Raw genomic sequence first — 21,162 nt, forward strand, 5'->3', positions numbered from 1 at the left:
TTAACGGACATTGTTTATCTTGACAGATAGATAGAAAAACAATTCTCCAATTTCATTCTAGGTGTTGAGTTTCAACTTGAACCCACAAGATGGATAATTGCACAATGGGATTTCTCATTTTTAACACTTGTCAAGGACCAAAATCAAGCCCCATTGAAGAACTAATAAATACCCCTTGTGGCTCCATGTGTGTTGATCGGTAGTCTCTTTAGTCAAAAGGAAATTTGCAAGATCATGCCAGATGGCATTCTGTTTAGAACAGCAGGGAACAGTGGGGAAAGTTTCTGTCAGTTACTGAAATCCTGGATTGGTGAATTGAAAACTGTTACTGTACTTGGCAGTGGATCAAAACTATTTGAGTTTAAAGACCAGGAGCATAATGGACATAAAATTTGAGAATGGATCAACGCTTGCCATGTTAAATGGGGGCACAGCAGAGATTGAATACCTTCCAAACAATGCTCGATCACAAAGAGGTTCCCCTCTCACATTAATCAAGTGCACAGGCTCCTGGTGGCGGCGGAGGATCTGCTTTACAAAACAGCAACATGCAGAGTGACTTAAAAGAAATTGCACCTTGCTTTGTTACTGTGACATTGCACAAAGAGCAAAGTGCCAGCCAGACCTCGCAGACTGACTGTCATTTGGCACCACACCATATTAAAACAATGATGTATACTCTGAGCAAAAGGGGAAAAAACAACCCTACAGTTGCAGAGAGCTACTGTAGTGATAAATGATTTCAGAGATTTCCAGGGCCTGAAAATGCAAACTGTACACATCTTTAAATGTTCCCCCTCTCTGTAGCAAATCTCATTTGAGCCTGCTGCATTATTCCATCCAGACAAACTCATTTTTGACTATTCACTGTAAAGATGCAAGATTTTAGCTTGTAGCCTCCAAAGCTCTGATCTGGAGTTGCTCTTCACGGTGCATCGCAAGTGGCCAGCGTCCCCTTCTTGCGAGTCTTTTCTGTATCACACAGCGTATTTTTCTCTTAAGGTTAGAAATTGTCTTTTTAAAAAATTGTAAATGATCTTAATGCTCATGAAAAATGGAGACTAATCGCTCATAGCGTAGACAGATTCTATGCAAGTTTCCTATACCGAGCTCTGTCAAGACACCCAAGGTTTTTTTTTTGTTTTTTCCAGTGTCTTCAGCTGTTCCTAGTCTTCTGCCTGAGCAAAGAGAGCCCATAATATGCTGTTTATGTCATGCGGACAAATAGCCCCAGGAGGCTAGTCTGAAACTGTCCGATTCAGCTGCAACCCAATTGAGATTTGCATCCCAGGGTCCAGAGATAGGCAATGCCCTACCTCTCCCTCTGCGCCAATGCAGGGCGCGTTTGAAAATTCCACCAACATTTATTTTCCTTCTGCTTCCCTGTCCATGTAAAATACCAAAATGTAAATCGTTGGGGAGTCTGGCTTTAAACCCTTCAAACGCTAGGTGTAAGGTGTCAAAAACTGGCACCAATTAACAGTGTTTAACATTTGTTGTGTATGCAAGGGCAATATTGTTCCCCAATTGCTAAGAAACAAAAATTCATACTTAAAATAATTGAAGGGGCGGGGGAGGGAAGAATGTAATGTCCACAGGAAAAAGAGAACTGACGTTAACACGGTAGACAAGGGGATTAAGTACCACATAATTGACTCTGTTATAAATATTTATAACCATTATGTCTTGTAAAACATACTCTGCCTATATCCATTATAAGTGTCCAATACTTTTGACTCCAGCTGGGTATGGAAAATGTCAAAACATCTGTGACAAGTCAGGCAAGCTGAGGAAGGGTGGAGTACAGGTGCAGTTGAGAACTATCCTAAATGAAAGGATTTCATCCATCCTCCTCATCTCCCTAGTCACCTGTCCATACACCAACAGAATCTGACTCCTTCCCATCTCATACCCTGCACTTACCAAATCTTACCACTCCTTCCACCACAAAATTTCTAAGATCAATCATGTGTTATCTGTCCAGGCCCACATCTCCTCACTTGATTTATTGTGACCTCCTCTTCCCCAGCCTCCCTCACACCCACGCTACCCCTCTCTGGTCCATCTGCTGCTGAGACAATTGCTCTTGGCCGTTGCTCTGGCCTGATCACACCACATTTGAATCCCTCTGCAGCCTCCCTCTGTTTTACTTGATCAAGCTCCAGCTTCTTGTCCTCGCACACAAGGTCCTTTGCAGCTCTGCTTTCCCCCCCCCCACAGCACCTTCTTCCATCCCACCGCTTATACACGGAATACTTTTCCTCAGCTGATCCAGACAGCCACTCCTACGCCAAATCTCTCCTCAGAAAATACCCTTACAGGCCTTGAAGTAGAAGTATGTCCCCACAGCAGCTAGACACCTCACAGGGTCCTAGAGCAAAGTCTACCCAGCAGTGAAACAGCCCTGCAGCCCAAGCCAGGCTGTGTAGACACACACCCCAGAAATCAGCCAATTTAATGATGCACTGAGGGGGCAGATAAGATGAGCTGGCATTTTAGTTATCATTTATGTTTTTAAAAGTTGCATATAAAATCAACTGTGTGCATATTTGGTTGCATCGCACTACTCACCTCAACTTTTGTACATCACTTGTTTTAGAATATAAGCTGACAGGGGTAGTCAATTATCTTTTGTCAAGGTTCAGATTTCTTGGTCAAGGTATAGTCAAGGTCCAGACTCCAGAGAAACATTTATCACACCGCAATAACGGTGATGATAAGTAAGTAAAAAGATTTTGCGGTCATTCAAAAATATCTGGCGGTCCGGATTTAGCCCATGGTCCGCCTATTGACTACCCTGAGGAGTGTGACTTGAGACAACACCCACCATAACTGGATTCTGATTCTGTTTGGAGCCTCTGGGCACTAGTGTAATATAAACATTTAGTCGTAGTAATTGTTTACAATGTGGTTCAGGTTACTCCCAAGCATCAAATGTCTAAATAGGTACAGATATTTTGTCACGATGCAAAATGGTAGGAGTGGCCTGGAAGAAACCATAAATTTCTGCCTGAGTTTCTGTAGAAGGTGATATTGCTTCCGAAGAGAAAAGGGAGAAATGAGATGAACAAGTTGACAGGAAAGAGAACCATCCTATTGTCCTCTTTTTTTTCTTCGCCTTCTCTTCTCCCTTTCCTCTACCCTTCTGCTGCTGATATCCCCGTCTCATTTTTTTTCTGTGTCTCCCCCCCGCTCCTCCCAAAAGAAATTAACTAGTTCTATGCTCTGTCCCACCACGCACTGGGATATAGTGCTCCCAGGGTGTGAGCCAAAGGTACCTTCCACTGAGACTTTCACAGTTACAGTTTGATTTGTTTCTGATATTTATCTTCAGAGGAATTCAGAGGGGTCACCATAGTGGAGCTGATTAAGAAAGAAGGAAGCACCCTTGGCTTAACTATATCCGGTGGCACAGACAAAGATGGAAAGCCAAGGGTCTCAAACCTGAGGCCAGGAGGACTGGCAGCAAGGTGAGAAAATCTGTGTTGTATGTGGATGTATTGGACAAGTGAGTTGTCCTTGGATTATTTTGTAATGGTACCAGGAGATGTAATGTTGTTCATCTCACAGGAAAAGCCTGTTGTTCCAGTCAGAGTTTATTTCCTATGATCCATGCAGCGATCAAGAAACAACATTTTAGAACAGGTTTTGGAATGCTTAAACCAAACAAGTTTCTGTGGTTTCTCTCAATCCCATCAGTTACTAACATAAGTGGTTCCACAAAACCCAGGCAGTTTTATTTTTTAGTGTATCTAAGTAGTAGATTACGTACTGACTCGGGTGAGTGAATACACTTGGCCCAATTCTGAACCAACTCGAACACTGGGGGCTTAAGTTTAGCTCCAGCACTAACATTGTCATTGTAGGATTCATGATCAACTAGGAGACCGTGGAGAGGAGTGGGGGAGAAGACATGGTGAAGGGGGGAGAAAAGGGCAGGGAAATAATAGAGTAATTTTGCAGGGAGCCAGCAGAAAGAGGAAAAAACAGAACTTGTCTTGTTTGCTGGAACTTTTTCCAGAGGTTGCACTTGACATTGGTCTCTGGTTTTCCCATGATAACCTCTCACAGCGAGGTGAGTGGCGTGGAGGGAAATTGCAAACACGTATTTTTCAATTATTATTATTTGTCTGAATCTAAAGGTTTGCCCCTGGAAAAATAGTTGATGGGCACATTTTCCAGCCAAGTGGAAATATTTCATATTCCTTTTGATAATACAGCTAAGATTGGTTAATCTGGGGTGGCATTTTTTACAAAATTCTCCAGTAGAGATGTCCCAGGCAGAACATAATGGAGAATCTTATTGTTGCTGTTGTTTCTTTACAGAAGTGATCAGTTAAACGTTGGAGACTACATCAAGTCAGTGAATGGGATTAACCTGACTAAACTGCGGCATGACGAAATTATAAGCCTGTTGAAGAATGTAGGGGAAAAGGTGGTACTGGAGGTGGAGTATGAACTGCCCCCAGCTGGTGTGTGTCTCTAAAATAATGTTACTTTCTTTGCTTGACTGTCTCATTCTGTGATACAGATGGGATTTGTTTGTTATGCCCTTTACCACAAAGAATGTTTAATGGGGCAGCATTATGTTCTGTCTTCATCCGTCTGTGAAACATTGGTAGAGGATGCAGATCCACTCTTCAAGTGCAGTTAGTTCTCTCTATTTCCAGCATAGCGGCTGCCTGCTCATGCACGCTGGCTGTGACTTGGCAGCAAATCCCTGATCTGCATCCTCCCCGCCCTCTGTTGTTGGTTTTTGTGTTTTGGGGTTTTTTTTAGGTGTATTATGGTTGTAGGAAAGTATTCAGAATCCTGACTGCCCATTGACTACACCTCTCTGCTTTCTCTGTTTAACTGTATTAAATGTTGTTTCTTCTGAACACTTTCATTTACTACATGTCTTCAACAGGTAGGCTGAAAAACTATGTTCTGTAGCTAGAGAGTCTTAAACCCAGATGTAGATGAACCAGTTCAGATAAAAGAAGGATTCTGTTACGAGGGCTGGAAATTTTTGGCTTAATATTGATTATTAAGAACAAAGCAATAATGCAAAAAAATCTTGGAAAACTAATTCATTGAGGCCTTTCCACCATAAGAATGATACTCCCAATATTGACGTCCCCTGTGATTCCGCCCCCCCCCCCCCGGAAAAAAAACAACTAACCACCAAAAAAAAATAAATCTTGAAACAAATCAACCTGAATCAGAAAGGAAAAGTAAATTAATAAAATTAATCCCTCATTCTACTGAGCATGCTCACTTTTAGTGTGTCTGAGATTCTTTCACCCTACATCTCCCTAAACTAGTTGCGTAAAGGACCCAAAGTGAGGGAGATTGGCAGAAAGCACCATTAATGGTAAAATGAATACACTCCTTAATGGCTGCACATCAGAGAATGGGCATTTTTGTTGTTCTTCATTCGCTGTACTTTCTTGACCTTAAATGGAGCAGTATATTCAGCATCAAGTTACTGATTTTCCCCTAGGATCAGTTTAAAGCATTCACTTCCTTTTTTTTCACCCCTCTAAAAGTCAAAATGTGGGGGGGGGGGCGGGGATCCTCATTGCTAAAAGGTTGGTTTAGGATTTTTTTTATTTTTTTTAGGTCAACAGTTGACTGTGTGTGTGTTTTAATTAAAAACATCAAGAATTTTTCATCTCTATGACTGAGGCTGCTGGCTTTTGAATGATATTGAACACAGTGAAACTGGCTGAGATATGGCAGGTTTTCACTTCAATGTCTAAGTATTAGTGTAGACAGATTTGGGGAAATCTAGAATGTAAATGAAGCTGTATTTTAATGCTATTATTTCCTAGTCTTAAGAGGAAAAGGCACTTATTTTTGGGTTACAGGCATCTTTCTCCTTTTCCTCCCACATATAGCACCGGAGAGCAGCTCTGGCATTATTCCAAAGACCATAGAGGTGTGTCTGTACAAGGAGGGCAACAGTTTTGGCTTTGTGCTAAGAGGTCAGTGACTTCTCAGAGGAGGATAATAAAGACTGGATGTGCAAAATATTGGTTGGGGTGCCTCTGAGAACGGGGGAAGGAAAGGGATGAGTGAAATGAGTGTTGAAAATCTTGTATGAGAAACAAAACTCTGCCTTGAAGTACGTGCTGACCAACCTTCAAGGACTGCTGGCTGGCTAGCCAGAGCCGTATTTGCTTGCAAGTTTTGTCCGCTATTAAATGAAAAATGTGTCTAGTCCCTCAACACCCCTATTAAGACAATAAGGGTATTCAGCTCTAGAGATTAGTTACTCAAGGCTTTTCTGGTTTTGTTCTAGGGGGAGCCCATGAAGATTGGCACAAATCCAGACCATTAGTACTCACCTACGTGAGGCCAGGTGGCCCTGCAGACAGGTAATGCTCACGTTTTATCATCTTTCGCAATGGAGGTTAACAAAATGTATGCACAGCTCTAACCAGACTTCAGGATATAAAAGCCCGTGGCCCATCTCATCTGTCTCTCCTGGGTATTTAATTACGGCTTTCAATGTAGAGGTCTTGTAAAGTTGTAGTTGCTCTCCAAACATAGTCATAGGATGGCTTGATATATCTAGGTCTCCTGTAGGGATGTGTGTGTTATGCCTAGGAGTACCTCTTCCAAAACGATCACTTAATTAGCTGAATGTAAATCTCTCAGGGGCCACCATTGCTATGATAGAGGGTAATGTAGTAAGGGATCTGAGGCAGTCTCTTTATTCTCATATTGCTAATTAAACACGATGGACATCAGACTATAAATACCCTAAACTATTGTCCAGGGGAATGTTCAGATCATGTTTGATCGAGTTTTGTACTGAATTCTACCTCTGGCTTCCTTCAGGGAAGGGTCCTTGAAAATCGGGGACAGGCTGCTGAGTGTTGATGGGATTCCCCTTCACAGCGTAACTCATGCTGATGCGCTGAACATCCTGCGTCAGTGCAGCCAGGAGGCCCTCTTCCAGATCGAGTATGATGTCACCATTATGGGTAAGGACAAGCAAACTGGAGGGGCTGAAAGGGGTGGATTTTTCGGTGGGTGCCTGGGAGGTTGAGTACTTGCTCTTAGAGTTATGCCAACTGCATTAGTTGATTTCAGTGGGAAATCACTGAGGAAGGTACTTCTCAACATAGGAAAGGCAGAGCCTGGCCCATGGTTGGTAGAGCTCTGAGTAGGTTTAGATGATAAAGAGGTTGAATTGCTGATACTCCATTTTCATCAGTGATGGCAACAGTGGCTCTTTTTATGAGAGGAAATGATTAGTGTAGACAAGGCACAGACAGGAAGTCCCAGGGGCTGAAGAGGTACAGAAATGGGGGCTGTATGCTGTCTGGGAAGACCGCAAATGCCTGTTGTAAATCTGGGCAGGAGACAGACTAATTGACTAATGGATACTGGACATGGACATATTTTGGTTCGGGAGCTTGAACATGTCTCAGTTTAGGGATCAGAGTAGCAGCCGTGTTAGTCTGTATCCGTAAAAAGAAAAGGAGGACTTGTGGCACCTTAGAGACTAACAAATTTATTAGAGCATAAGCTTTCGTGAGCTACATGCATCCGATGAAGTGAGCTGTAGCTCATGAAAGCTTATGCTCTAATAAATTTGTTAGTCTCTAAGGTGCCACAAGTCCTCCTTTTCTTTTTTCAGTTTAGGGAGGTTCAGTTTCAGGGGGGTTAGTTCAGATCAACTTCTAATAGAAACAAGAAGTGGTCAGTGGAAACTCTCAATTAAAGAACACCTGCTAGAAAGGGACAGAGGATGAGGAGGTATTTCTGAACGATTTCCTTAAGGGTCTGAGTTTCAGACCATGGGGGAGGGGTTGTGATTAGCTGCTGTATAACAACTTAGAGCTGCTCCTTAACACACACGTTACTTCACACGTTACTTCAGTGAGCATAGTTAATGGGTTTAAAGTTATCAGAGTCCAAAGCTGTGTTGGCTATGGAAGCTCAGCGAAGTGTGGTTAGATTCTGATGCCAGGCACAAGTCTTGAGAGGGGTTTCTGCCACTGCCAGAGTCACAAGCTGGACCAATTATTTCTGGAGCCTTTTCTGCCAACCCCATGTAGCAGGTCAGCATGTCTGGAGCCAGCAAGAGAAGAGGCTAATGAGGTCAGATTGTTTCCTGATTTGCCAGCCAGGTGGGAAATCAAAGGTGGCTGCAGTCCAGAGAGCATTAATGAGTTTTCTCAAGGAGAAAAGGATTAGAGGGCTATAGAGCTGTTTTCCAAGTTGAAATCTTTTGAGAGCTTTGCACAATGTGTTTGGTGTCATAAGAAGATGTCTCCAGAATTATTCACTCAGAGAAACAAAATGTCAGAGGGTTGTTGTTTTATTTGTGGGTCTCCCCCCCGCCCCCACGCACACTTTCTTAAAATCTCTCTTCTCCCATTCTTGTTTCTCCTGCTTCCAACAAAAACTCCTCACAAATAAATACAGTCCACAATCTCTCCTCAAGAGAGACCCAGGACTGGAATAGCCAGGGGTGTTGGAAGGCACCTCTATTCTGACTTGCATTGGCAGAGGTGTGTGAAGGAAGCTTGCACACTAGTTACCTGCCCTCTGCCTGCCTCTATCCACATTTCAAATGCAGTCTCACTTTCATAGTTTATCTAGTGCCACAAGGTTTTTGAGCCCTGTAATAGGGTGTAAAAGGGCCAGGTGCCTGGAGCCAGCCAGGCCAGGTCATTAATCAGATATGGCTATGAAAGGAATAGATGCACCTTATAAAGAGCTGCAGCAAATGGCTGGGAAAAGGGGGTGTCTGCAGAAAGAATCTACAGGCAGACCCTTGAGCAGGGGAAAAACTCCAGGAAGAAAGGCTCAGGAGAGCAGCCCTGTGGCCACTGTCCTGCGTAAAGGTCAGAGAACTGGGAGAGAACTGAGCATGAAGAAAGCCAAGGGCCTACAGAGTGGCAGAGGAGATGTTTGCTGCTGATCTCTTCGAGTGCTTCAGTGAGGGAAGGCCAAAGGAAGTACCTTGTGTGCTGTCCTGAAGAAGAGATAGGGAGCAGAGAGAGAGAACCCAGGAGGCACAGGACTTGTATTAAGCCCAGAGCAGGTGGACGTTGTTATTGTCTTGTTTGAAGAAAGACTGAAAAAGAGTCAAGAGTGGAAAAAATGTGGCAGACTTTGAGGTGTTTTAAGTTACAATAATGAGTGTAGTTTGTCTTTGAGACATGTAATAAGAAGTTACCCCATGATAAGGGTCCTCAGCCCACAAAAGTGTATTTCAGGAGTGTTTGGATTGACACTAGGAAGGGAGGGGAAACTGAGGCTAGGTGTCTGTGGGGCGCCATCCACCCATGAGAGGGCACCAGAGAGAGGCCTGACATGGAACAAGTCCTTTCCACTGTTTCTGTGGTATTCTTTATCACTCTAGTTTATTTGTAGTTTTCTGAATACTAGCAGTTCCAGAAATCTCAATAGGGAAGATCCACTGTCTTCTTAGTTGTTGCTATTTTTCAGCTGTCTTTTGGACAATCAGGTGAACTGGATTAAGGAATGCTCTGCAGAATGGAATGCTTGTGTAGAACTTCATGACTCCAAGTGTCTGTGCAAATGCAAACAGCTAATGATGGGTGAGAAGCAGGCTTTTAAGATACATCCTAGGTTCATATTTTGCAAAGGGTTGATGGTTTTAAAACCTGACTTAGTCACACTAAGAGAGATCAGTTCAAATCTCTTGCATTTCGTCATAACTTTACACCTAAATATTAGGGTTGAAGGAACATAGAACAGTGGTCTGACTTGGTACAGCCAATCTTAGCTGAGTCCATATATATAGGACAGTTTCTCCATAAAGAGTTATTCTAATTCTGTAGAAGTGGAATCAAGATGTACTTTCCTTGCTTTCGTTGTCTGAGACAGGAAGGACAGAGCTTTTATTATTATTATTATTATTTTTTATGGGAAGCACAAAAATGTGACTTATTGTTTTAAATGTTGCCGTCTAAAGAGGACGGTTCACCAGCCTTCCACATGGGAAGTGGGGTAGGAGAAAGGTGTGAGACACCAAAATAGTAGCTAATATGCGAGCGAACTTCCCCTGCCACTAGTCCTGTGGAGAGTAATGTTTGTTCCTTTGTTTTTGATTGCTTCTCAGCATCATTGAACATAACTTAATGTGAAATTATTTTAACTCTTTATTACCGTAATCCAAATATGGGAGGGGAGATTATGATATTTCTAAGCTTCTGTCCGTTGGGCAAATTCATTTTTTGGACTAGTGTTTTACATTTTTAGGTGGGGCAGAGAAACCATTAGAAGTCCCCTCTCTTCTGCTCTCCATGAAGGCAACAGTCTCCCCACAGGAGGTGCATGTTTACAAATGTGCAACCAATGTGCTGTGAGGACCTTCTGTCTACAGAGCTGGCAAGGCTGCCCATGGCTCAGCAGATGCTGGCTTCGCCCCCTGAAGCAGGAGGGAGCATTTTTAGTTATACTGATTTAAAGTGAATTAAAAATGAGTCTTTAATTGTCCCTCCGTGGTTTTTCCTTTAATTTAGTTTTTACAGTTGCTTACTTTATCGCATGTTCCTCTCACACTGGTTAACTCTTCCTGAGATTGTTTTGGTCTGAAAGGAGAATTCTTTCAGACAGTAATAAAGGGAAAGCATGTGTTGGGAGTGTGGATTTTCTCCCTCCCCCATTCAACTGTTAGTTCCTAGTTTGCTCCTGAAGTAGGGGACATGGACCTCCAAGGGCCAGGATGAACGTTGGCAAATTAATAATTTGTACAGATTGTGTTCTCCATCTGAGGACATCAAAACCTCTTGCAAACATTCAATTAAATAGTCCCCATTTTACAGCTGGGAAACGTAAGTCACAGAGCAGCTGAGTTACTTGTCCAAGGCCCTACAGCATATTGGTGACAGAGCTAGGAATAGACCCCGGAGCTCCTCACGCATGGTCATTGCTATAACCACTAGGCTTTGCTCCTTCCAGTTGAGCTGGGTGCCTCTGGTACTTCCTGATACTTCACTGGGGCCATGGAGATCCATTTGCCTGAAGCAGTGAAGCAAATTAACTTGCACACGGATAAGCTATCTGGGAAAATGTAAAATATAAGAAGTGGTGAGGACTGACTGCTGTGGAGTGCAGGTATTGTTTTGATTGCTGTCCTTCGTAGGAGCCCGGTCAGTAGATGGTGCTGAGAGGATCTTCTGAATCCTGGCGTTTCCCAGGTGCACAGACAGTGTGGTCAGCACTGTCCACTTCTGAGAGCAGCGGGTTCCAGACAGCTCTTCCAAATGCAGGGAGATTGCAGTAGTGCTCCATTGCTGCAGGACATTCCCACCTCAGCAGATGTTTCACCTGGAGGAGGGAAGAGGGGAAGGGACTATGCGCCAGGGTTTTTCACCAGTGGAAAACTGGGTGGAACTGGGCCACAGGGTGTGCTCTTTTAACTGGTGCTTTCATGGCTAAATTGCTCTCTTAGCTGAGTTTTGTCAAAGCCACCTAAGGAGTTAAATTGGACTCCCATTAAAATGAAGAGGAATTCAGTGTCCAAATCCCGAAGGCAGCTTTGAAAGTCTTTGCCCTGGTATTTACTGTAGCATTTATCTAGCAACAGCAGTAGCAAACGTTTTCCTGCATCAACATTGTATTTCATGGGCTCTTTTAAAGCAATATGCATCATTTAAATAGTGACTTTGTAAATAAGCTGTATCTGCTGCTGCACAGAGCACGGGGCTGAAGGCTTTTAAGATTGACTCACAGTTTGGGGAAGCTATCTGCTGGAGAAGATGAATGGACAGAGGGTTGCTGTGTTCTCCACCCTCTCTCCCTTCCCACCTGCCTACCGGCCCACTACCATTAGCTGGAGACTACAGTTCTGTATGGCTCTCCTGGAGAGAAAGCAGAGAGAGACTAATGTCCTGCAGCATTAAATGAACTGTTGACTGCTCTACGTGAGCTGAGTAGTGGCAGTGTCCGTCTGCCCTTCAGGGGTGACCCATGAAACTGTATTAACTTACATGAACTCTCGGAACCGAATGAATTTGCAGCTGACTTAGTGTCAGCGAGCAGGAAGCTCTGCATGGAGGTGCGTTTGCAGCATGGGACATGCCTTTTCTCCCTTCTCTCCTCACGGTGCATGCTTGGCTGCCAACGCATCTATCTATAGGGAGTTTAACAAAACTGGGAGGGAATCGAGAGCTACATGCAAAACAGAGAAGAAATGCTGTAGTGCCTCCTCCATATGTGATTGAGGACAAGGGTCTTAAAATGCAGACACAAAACCCCGCCTGTGGGCTGGTTGGCTGACAGGTTCTCCCCGTACTTGTGAAGCGTTTGTATTGGCAGACTGAACTGAACCAAGAGGACACTGATTCCGTAGCATCCATGAACTCATCCACGAGTAGCCTGTCAGCTGGCAGCCAGTTATCAAAATGTGCATGGGGTCTGGTCAGCCTGCTGTGGTCTGATTGGGATGCTTCTCCTCCAGGTTGACAGGGAGGTGGATTTATTATACCTAAACAACCTTGATGGTGTTTAACGCTTTGTTTTTGCAGGAGAACGTTAGGGTTTATGAGATTCTTGGGAACGACCTAAAGGTTCAGGCAGCTCTTAGAAGCTAGTGCTGGGCAGCCCTTGAAAGGGTCAGGGGTTGGGTTCCGTATGGAGAAGCGTGGGAAGGATTCGGCAGCATTCGTGAACTATTAACACCTCTTTGAATCAGCTTGAAGCCTCATCAAGGGCCTTTCTCCTGGTATACTTGAACCAGTTGAAATTCATAAGGCCCTGATCCAACACCTCATGAAGTCCACGGGAGCATTTCCATTCATTTCAGTGGCAGTTGTATCAGGCCATAAGCACAGATGTTTATGACAGCGGTCGAGGAGTTAGGCTTTCGTTTACGTGTTCTCCAGGCTAGTAAGGGGCTGTGTCAGCACCTGTTCTGTATCCCTGAGTGCTGCTGTGCTGTGCAGCTTTGGCTTGGCAGCCTGCTCACAGCTGCTGTGGCCTCATCCTAGTTTCCCCCAGCCTGGTTCCTCCTTGCAGGGTGACACCAATAGCCCTTCTACTCCTGTGTCTCCCCCAAACCGTCTCCCCTGCACTGTCCAGGCCCTCTAGTTGGATTGTCACAGAAGTTATGAAGTTCACTGCCTCCGAAGAGACAGAGCACACACCAGCCTGGTAGTTTAGCTGAGGACTTCACCTCAGTCACCTTCAGCTGGACACACAGCACTGCAATGGTTTGGTAATAAAACAAGAGTCAGTTTATTAATAAAGAACAGAGATTTAAGTGAGAAGTAAAACCACAAGGCACAGCTACGGGTACAAGTAAAACAAAACACGCGGCGTTCTGACTGAAACTTAACTTAACCTACTTACAATCTTTGTCTAAGCAGGTTTCTCACCTATAGTCGGGCTCCAGAGATTTCAATCCCTTTGGGTGAACGATCTGCCTTTCTCAGAATACAAGAGTTCTGGCCTCTTGTGTCCCACAAGTTATGGCCTTTCTGATTCTGCTTATATTTCCTAAAGTCTATTGTCTCTGTTTCAAGAGCCAGGAAGGCTTCCTGCGGTGGAGGCTTCATCCCCCATCATAACAGTTAAGCAGTCTTCCCTCCCCGCACCCTGCTCATTTAGCTTGATGGCTTTGTTTGCCTTTTATGTAGGTGTACTTCTCATTGTCCTCTGCAGTACTACCTGGCTCAGTTGACATTGGAGACACTGGAAAACAGGCAAAACATCATTCCTTTGTCTAGGAGAGGCTGGGCTTACGCACTGCTTTCCATACACCTGTTAAGAGCATCTTTCCAGCACACATCTTTATGCACGCCCGTACGTCCATCATGCAATTAATTTCCCATGTGTTACCAGTTTGCATGCGATACCTCACATGCCACCTTTTAGATACAAATTGTGACAACAGTGAGTAGGGGCAATGAGTGTGTCAGCCTGATGTGAATGATGGTATGCTGTGCCCTCTGCCATTTGGCATGGAGGGATTCCCTGCATCACAATTGGATCATTTCAGAACCTCAAAGATTTTCTTCTAGAGAGAGGGGAAAGTGTGAGGGGAGAAAATTTTTCCTCAAGTTGGCACACCCATTCCTATCAGGAGATGGATGATTTTGTGCCCGAAACAGGGCATTGGGGGTCAGAAGGCTTCTAGTAGTCACATCTTTGCTACCAGTTGACTGACCATGTGTCCTTGCGTAAGTCGCTTATCTCTCAATGTCTTTGTTTCCCCATCTGTAAAATGGGGACCGTGATACCTCCCTCCCAGAGCTGCTGAGGGGCTTCATTGGCCATAAAGCATTTTGAGATCCCTATGTGAAAGTCAATATAATAGTGCAAGGTTTTACTTGCTTTACCGGGACTTGGCTCCATTATTGATTAACAAAATATGACATGCATTAGAAAGCCGCTGTGTATCTTTAAGCTGTGCAGCAGTGGGCTCTGGTCTGTTAGCTCAGCAGTAAGGGACGTATGGCCCTTGGTGGACACTGAAGGTTTGAGTTGGATATCTCTTAAGCTCTGAGCCGCCAAACAGCTGATTAAAACTGTGTTGCCTTGTGAGAGAGACTCTTACCAACAGTGAACTGTGCTTTACTCTGATCTGTAGTGGGATTGGGGTACCTTCCCCCCTGTTACGGAGTGTAGCACCTAGTCTGCCTTGTTCTACCTATGCGGCATGCCACCCACCTGAAATGCCCAGATGACTAATTTTTTAGGGCTTCTTGACTATCCCTCTCTGCTGCTGCCACCAGCACCGTCTTTCCAGGCCTGAGGAAGGTGCTGAAGTGCCTAATGCCACGGTACCCTCTCCGTAGTGCCGAAGGGACCCATAGACATTGATTCAATAATGTGAGCATTCACTTTGCCTGCTGACTTTTCTCAACAATTCTTTTTAAATTAGTTTTGAACTTAATAGCCCTGTGTTAATTGTTCCGAACTAATTTTGCTAAATTGCAGGTGTCTGATCCTAATTTGGGAGAAGAGTAAATTGTCTTTCCCTAGCACAATGACACAAGTTTGAATGGCTGGTCTCTCTTCAACAAATGCCTTTTTAAAAAATGAACAGAGGGCAATCCCTGGTCACTGTCCTAGAGGTCAGCAGCATGTGGTGACTCAGGACTTGTTTGCACTGGTTTTACGAATGGTATGTGTTTAAACTGATGGAGTTAACTCTGTGAAACTTTGTGTGTGGAAACTTTGTGAGCGGATTGCCCAGTATCTCCATGAGTTTCCTGGTGACCTCTCCGGCAGATTCCTCTGAAGCGAGGGAGTCAGTCAACAGCCTGTTCCACCGCTCGGTGGTGGTACACACATCATACAGACACAAGCCTGCTTTCTGCAACCCTCCTGCCCCCAACAACTCTGGGATAGAGAAGAGCTCCTGGTATGCATCTCTGGCCTCCGAGTCGTCCTCTTCCTCTGGGTCACCCTCCCCACTCCACATCCTCGTCCAAGATTTCCTCCTCCTGGCTCAGTTCACTCTCAACTGGCATTTGAGCCACCGAAGTATCCACACTGGACTTCGCAGTGGAGGTGGGGTCACCACCAAGTATCACATCCAGCTCTTTGTAGAACCGGCAGCTCGTGGGCGCAGCACCGGAGCGGCGGTTGCCTCCCGCGCCTTGTGGTGGGCGTTCTGCAGCTCCTTCACTTTGACCCTGCACTGCCGTGTGTCCCGGTCACGGCCCCTTTCTGTCATGCATCATGAAATCTGTCCGTAGGTATCATAATTCCTACGGCTGGAGCGCAGCTGGGCCTGGACAGCCTCCTCTCCCCGAATGCTGATGAGGTCCAGCAGCTCGGCATCGCTCCAAGCGGGGGATCGCCTGGAGCGTGGAGCCGGCATGGCCACCTGGAAAGATGCACTGAGACCACTGCAAGCATCACTGAGCAAACAGGAAGGGAGTTTTCAAAATTCCCAAGGAATTTACGGTGTGGAGATGATGGTTGGTCACCTGAGGGCAGGGCAGTAGAGGCTCAAACCGATGACCAGAGAGGTAAGAACAGGCATTGTGGGACAGCTCCCGGAGGCCAATTACAGTGCAGTAATCACCCAGGGTGTCTCCACTGGCATGGTGGCGCAGTGCCCCCGGTGCAGAAAGCTCTGCGCCTCTTGTCAGGGTGGAGTTTTTACAGCGCTGCAACTGCGCAGTTTCTGCACAATCAGTGGCTTGGCAGCGTGTACAGCTCGGGAGTCACAGCGCAGAAAGCTGCTTTACTGCGCAGAAACTTGCCAGGGTAGATAGGGCCTAGCGCACACAGGCTGCAAAACCAATATCCTAAATCCCTCAACCCAGATGGCTTAGCTCTGACCTGCAAGGTGCCTTGGGCAGTACCTCCATTGTTTGTACTCAGCTCTCTCTACTACCGAAAAGGACGTAATTTAATTGCTCCTTTCATTGAGTCTGAAAGAATGTGTGACGCACCCGTTGACTTTAAGGAGGTTTGTGATTGTCTGTGGATCAAAGTCTCGCCTGATGCACTGAAAGTTGCTAATTGGCACTAATGTTAAAAACTGTTTTAGCTCGAATCTTATTCAAACCAAGCTTAAACATGACTCCCGACTGGGAGTAAAAAGCCATTGTGAACAGGGTCTAACAGATCTAGAAAACTGAAGCTCTGCACATCTGGCAAAAGCCCAGGTGAAGGAAACTTCTGCTCACCTGGTTGTGTCCAGAGAGTTAGTGTCTATGAGGAACAGTGTAAAATCACAAGGAACAGCCAAACATCAATGCGTTCCCATTTATCTGAAAGCTGGAATGAGCCCTGTCTCCAATTGTAGTCAGATAACATCAGCACTTTAGTGTGTGTGCATATTGTAGAAGAGAAAAGCCTTGCCCAGAATAATCAAGGGCCTTGGGGGCATCAAATGCAGGAATTCTCAGAGGTGATTCTATTAGCTGCTCTTTTGAAGCGGATGGCTGGCTTTCCGTGAAGCTCTCCGCCTACACACATCCCAGAGTGCTGGGGAGGGCTCCAACTCTGGCTGTGGACTGCAGAGTGTAAAAACTTTTATCTGCTTCATAAATCTTGCTGCTTTACAATGGCCTTAGGTAATATCATAGTGGGGAGGGGGACCCTTATCTAGGCAGTCAGATGCTTGGTATCCAGATTTTTCCCCCCCTCTCCTCTTGAAATAGTTTATTGGATATGAAGGGAGTTAAGATATGAACATATGAATCTTCCTCCGTCTGTCTGTCTATGTCTGAGCAGGCACAATCTCTAATACAGCATCTGATGGTTAGTTATAATGAAAACACATTTGCAGACATTAACAAATTACAAAATTTCCTCACTCCTGTCAGGTAATAGGTAAGTCTGGGTCTTTAGCCCCATTTTATAGATAAATAAACTGAGGCAGAGAGGTGAAATTACTTGTCCAAGGCCATAGAGGGAGTCTGTGCCAAAACCATGATTACTGAGGAGTTCCTGGCTGCCAGTCTTGGGTGCAGACCCACTTGCCTTTCTCTGAATAGCTGGTAATATAGGATTCTATTCTCTCTCTGGGTTTCTTTGTACTTTTCTAGGAAGAGAACTAGTGCATTGTCTCTCCACTCTGCAACCCTCTCTAACCTCCCAGGAGACAAACATTGTAGCTTGCTTTTAATATTATTGATGTAAGTATTACAAGGTCTTAGAGTACTGTCTGGCCTGATCTTATTTCATCAATGTAATAAAAGGTGGTCATGTGGAAACTGGTGCAACTTTGTAATAGCTCTAGAACCTATTACCACATCTTTGTTTTGAAGCCGCAGAGCTTACGTATTGACACAAGAGGAAGTAAAGGCGCAGCAAGAGGCGGATAGAGAGAACTGGGTATTTAAGATTCTGTCTATACCGGTGAACGTGCAAATTACCTTGCCTTCCTCGATACTTTATAGTTGGCAAAACTGCAATAGAACTGTCTTAAAACTCCATGCTGTTTTTGTTTTTCAGATACTGTAGCCAATGCTTCCGGTCCGTTACTAGTGGAAATAGCCAAGACTCCTGGATCTACACTAGGAATTACTCTGACAACAGGCACACATCGGAATAAACAGGTCATAGTCATTGACAAGATCAAGCCCGCCAGCGTGGTGGACAGGTATGAACCCGAGCAAGATGGCAGTGTTGCACTTGTCTTCTCTGCTGCTTACTTTATTCCATTTTAGTTATATTCCACTTCTCCCGCATTGAAATGCACTAGTTTCTAGAAAAAATAATGTATTTTTTTTTTAGCGATGTCCAAGGATTCTGTGCAAAATTAGTGGGATTAAAAAAAATCTCATTGGACTCTATTCATCAGCAACAAATTTGATCCAATGCATATGAGAATTGAGCCCAAATATAAAGTCTACATCTGAATATCTTCAAGCCTTGAGATGTTCAAAAATGTAGAGCTGATGTTTCTGGCTTGTGCCCATTTGTTATATACACTTTATTGCTTTATGCTAGGGTATAGGAAATACAGGCCTTTCTACAATCCTAGGTCATGATTAGTGTAATAGTCTTGTCATTGAATTCCTTCGCTGGTTGCCAGGATTTAATGTACACCTGAAACTCGGCCTATATTCATAAAGGAGCTGGCTGGGTTTTCAGCCAACTTATCCTGTGGGTGCAAAATATTAGAATCTCATAGGTTTTTGATTTGGCTTCAACTGAACCAATCCAAACTTGATTGTCATCCTTTGAGCTTTTGGCTTCATTTGCTAGAAGCTGGAAATTAAAGGGGAGATCAGAAAACTGAGAAGAAAACAGGTTCACATGAAAGCCCTGGTAACCAAAATTGCTGAATTTTGCCCAACTCTAATCCTAACCACAGGACACAAATCTGTCTTCTTACATAATGGGCTGTGTCTTTTCTCTGCAGGTGTGGGGCCTTGCACATTGGTGATCACATCCTCTCCATCGATGGCACCAGCACAGAGCACTGTTCCTTGTTAGAGGCCACTCAGCTCTTAGCCACCACTTCGGAAAATGTCAAGTTGGAAATACTCCCTGCTCACCAGAGCAGACTCCCCCTGAAACCTCCAGACACAGGTGTGTACTTGCAGTAAGAAGCCAAACCTTGTTTGTTTGTTTTTAATGCTGATGTAATATCTGTACCGTGGTTCTCATAAAACATTGGATAGCTCCAGGGAGAGACATCTGGGGAGAAAAATAGACATTCTGCTGAAACACAGTGGATGAGACGAAGTTTGTCAAGTAAACTAATAGAAAAAAGTGACTAGCCTCTAGGCTTGTATGGGCACATTGGATTTGGGAATCCATTGCTCTGCAGCATCACAAGCTGTGCTAAGCTCACATCCTTAGTCCTGTTGTACTAATTTAGATGGAATAAAAGGGCTAAAAGTGTTAACATAACCCACTTACTGTTTAACATTAAATGCAGGTTTGATTTACAAGGACTTTACCCTTGCTTAGTATTGTGGCAAATATACTATTAACATTCATTATTAATAAGAAAAACAGTTAAAGGATTTGAAATATAAAGCATTAAGTAAGGCTTTTATTTTAAGGGGTTTTTTGGTTTATTTGTTTTCAGCGAGAGAGAGTTTAGAAGAAACCCCCCCCCTTGTTTGACAGCGTTTTAGATTGGGTAAAGGAGAAAAGTTAGTTGGCATAGGCTGGAGCTGCTGCTGCCACTGTTAAAGTTTGATTTCATTTTATTGTAGGTGGTGTTTGGGATTTAGCTGGAGCCGGTAGAAGTGGTGATGATGATCCTTGATAACGTTCCTTTTGCCCTGTTTGGTCAGGACATCACATAGGATGATGATGAAGGCCTGGGGTCTTGGCAGATGGTGGGGGTGGCAGTTATGATGGTGAAAATTGCTTTAATTGCTTCAGTTTTTAATTTGTTTTTTAAAGTTTTTTTTAAAGGACTTTTAAAGGGAATGGTGGGTGGAATCGCTTATTTTTGTCATTTTGTTTATTAATTAGGCTAAGCATTTCAGATTAATTTTGATTTATTTTTGGTGTTACTTTTTTTGTTTACTAGGTATGATTTTAATAGGTTTTTTGAACTATATTAGTTTTTTGTTTAGACTAATTTAGGAGTGTTGGAGGGGTCATCCTTTTTAACATTGGTTATAGGTTGTGATTTTTTTTTATGAACTTTATATATATTGTTTTTAATTGAGTTTACATTTAAAATAAATGTGTAAGCCCAATTATTACAAGGGTACCCCAAAATGATTTTTTTTCTATTCAACAATCCTTACATAGGCATCTGGCTTTCAAGGTGCATCTTTAATTGTGCAGGGCCTGGCACTTGCCTTGTGAATGATGCCAGTAGATAGAGAATTAGACAACAAGTTGGTCCAGTTATGGAAAAATTGCAGAAACATGAGCGCTGGTCTTTCCGCTCAGCACTGCCGTAATTGCTGCTTGATCATGTGCCCCTGTGTCTGAGCAGAAGAAGGTGGTGGACTAGACGAATCAGTGAGAGGAAATATCACTAAAGGACAATGACAAAACCCCCAGGATTTCACCCTCAGAAGCCTCGTTGTTATCCGTCTTAGGGTAAGTCTCTACTGCAACCCAAGGTGTGATTTCAATGCAGGCAGACTTACCCACACCAGCACCACTAAAAATAGCAATGTAAATGCAGTGTCATGGACTTCAGTGCAGACTGGACAAGCATGCTGGAGACCCTGGACATGTACTTGCGTTACTAGCCCAGGCTGAAGCCTGTGCTGCTGTGTCTACACTGGTATTTTTAGTTGTGATCACATGGGTGTAGCTACAAGTGCTGCAGTCACACCTCCGATTGCAGTGTAGATGTGCCCTTAGGTACGTCTATACTCTGAGCTGGGGGAGTGATTCCTGGCTTGTGTGGGCCTACTGGTGCCAGCTCTCATCTGAAGGAGCATGCTAAAAATGGTAGAGTAGCCGTGGTAGCATGGACCGTCATGGCATAGGCTAGCTGCCCTATCCACGGGGTCCAGGTGAGATTATACTCGTAGCTGCTAGCTCACGCTGCTGTTGCCCAGGTTATAGTGATTCTGCTATAATTTTTAGCCTGCTGGTTCAGATGAGAACTAGCATGAAATATGTCCATGTGAGCTGGGAATCACACCCCCAGCTGCAAGTGTACACCGTGCCTTCATCTCTCCTCCTGTAAGACAAGAGTTGGCAGAGGGTCGGATCCTCATCTAAACCTAGGCTGAATTCAGTGCCGATACCATAATATTTAATGCAGTCCCAGCCTGCTCTGTTAAGGGGTAA

At 44.2% G+C, this 21,162-nt stretch overlaps 1 protein-coding gene across 9 annotated transcripts in view; it reads left to right on the forward strand.

Moving 5' to 3' along the window:
- GRIP2 (glutamate receptor interacting protein 2) overlaps positions 1 to 21,162 on the forward strand; it is a 471,570-nt gene that overhangs the window by 394,672 nt on the left and 55,736 nt on the right. For all 9 annotated transcript variants that reach the window (XM_043552086.1, XM_043552087.1, XM_043552089.1 and 6 more), the window contains exons 3-9: positions 3,335 to 3,470; positions 4,327 to 4,472; positions 5,883 to 5,969; positions 6,287 to 6,362; positions 6,829 to 6,974; positions 17,893 to 18,040; positions 18,806 to 18,975. In XM_043552086.1, the coding sequence (XP_043408021.1) occupies positions 3,335 to 3,470; positions 4,327 to 4,472; positions 5,883 to 5,969; positions 6,287 to 6,362; positions 6,829 to 6,974; positions 17,893 to 18,040; positions 18,806 to 18,975 (909 nt within the window). The remainder of the gene's footprint in view (positions 1 to 3,334; positions 3,471 to 4,326; positions 4,473 to 5,882; positions 5,970 to 6,286; positions 6,363 to 6,828; positions 6,975 to 17,892; positions 18,041 to 18,805; positions 18,976 to 21,162) is intronic.

This window comes from Chelonia mydas, chromosome 7, assembly GCF_015237465.2.
Source record: "Chelonia mydas isolate rCheMyd1 chromosome 7, rCheMyd1.pri.v2, whole genome shotgun sequence".
NCBI lineage: Eukaryota > Metazoa > Chordata > Testudines > Cheloniidae > Chelonia > Chelonia mydas.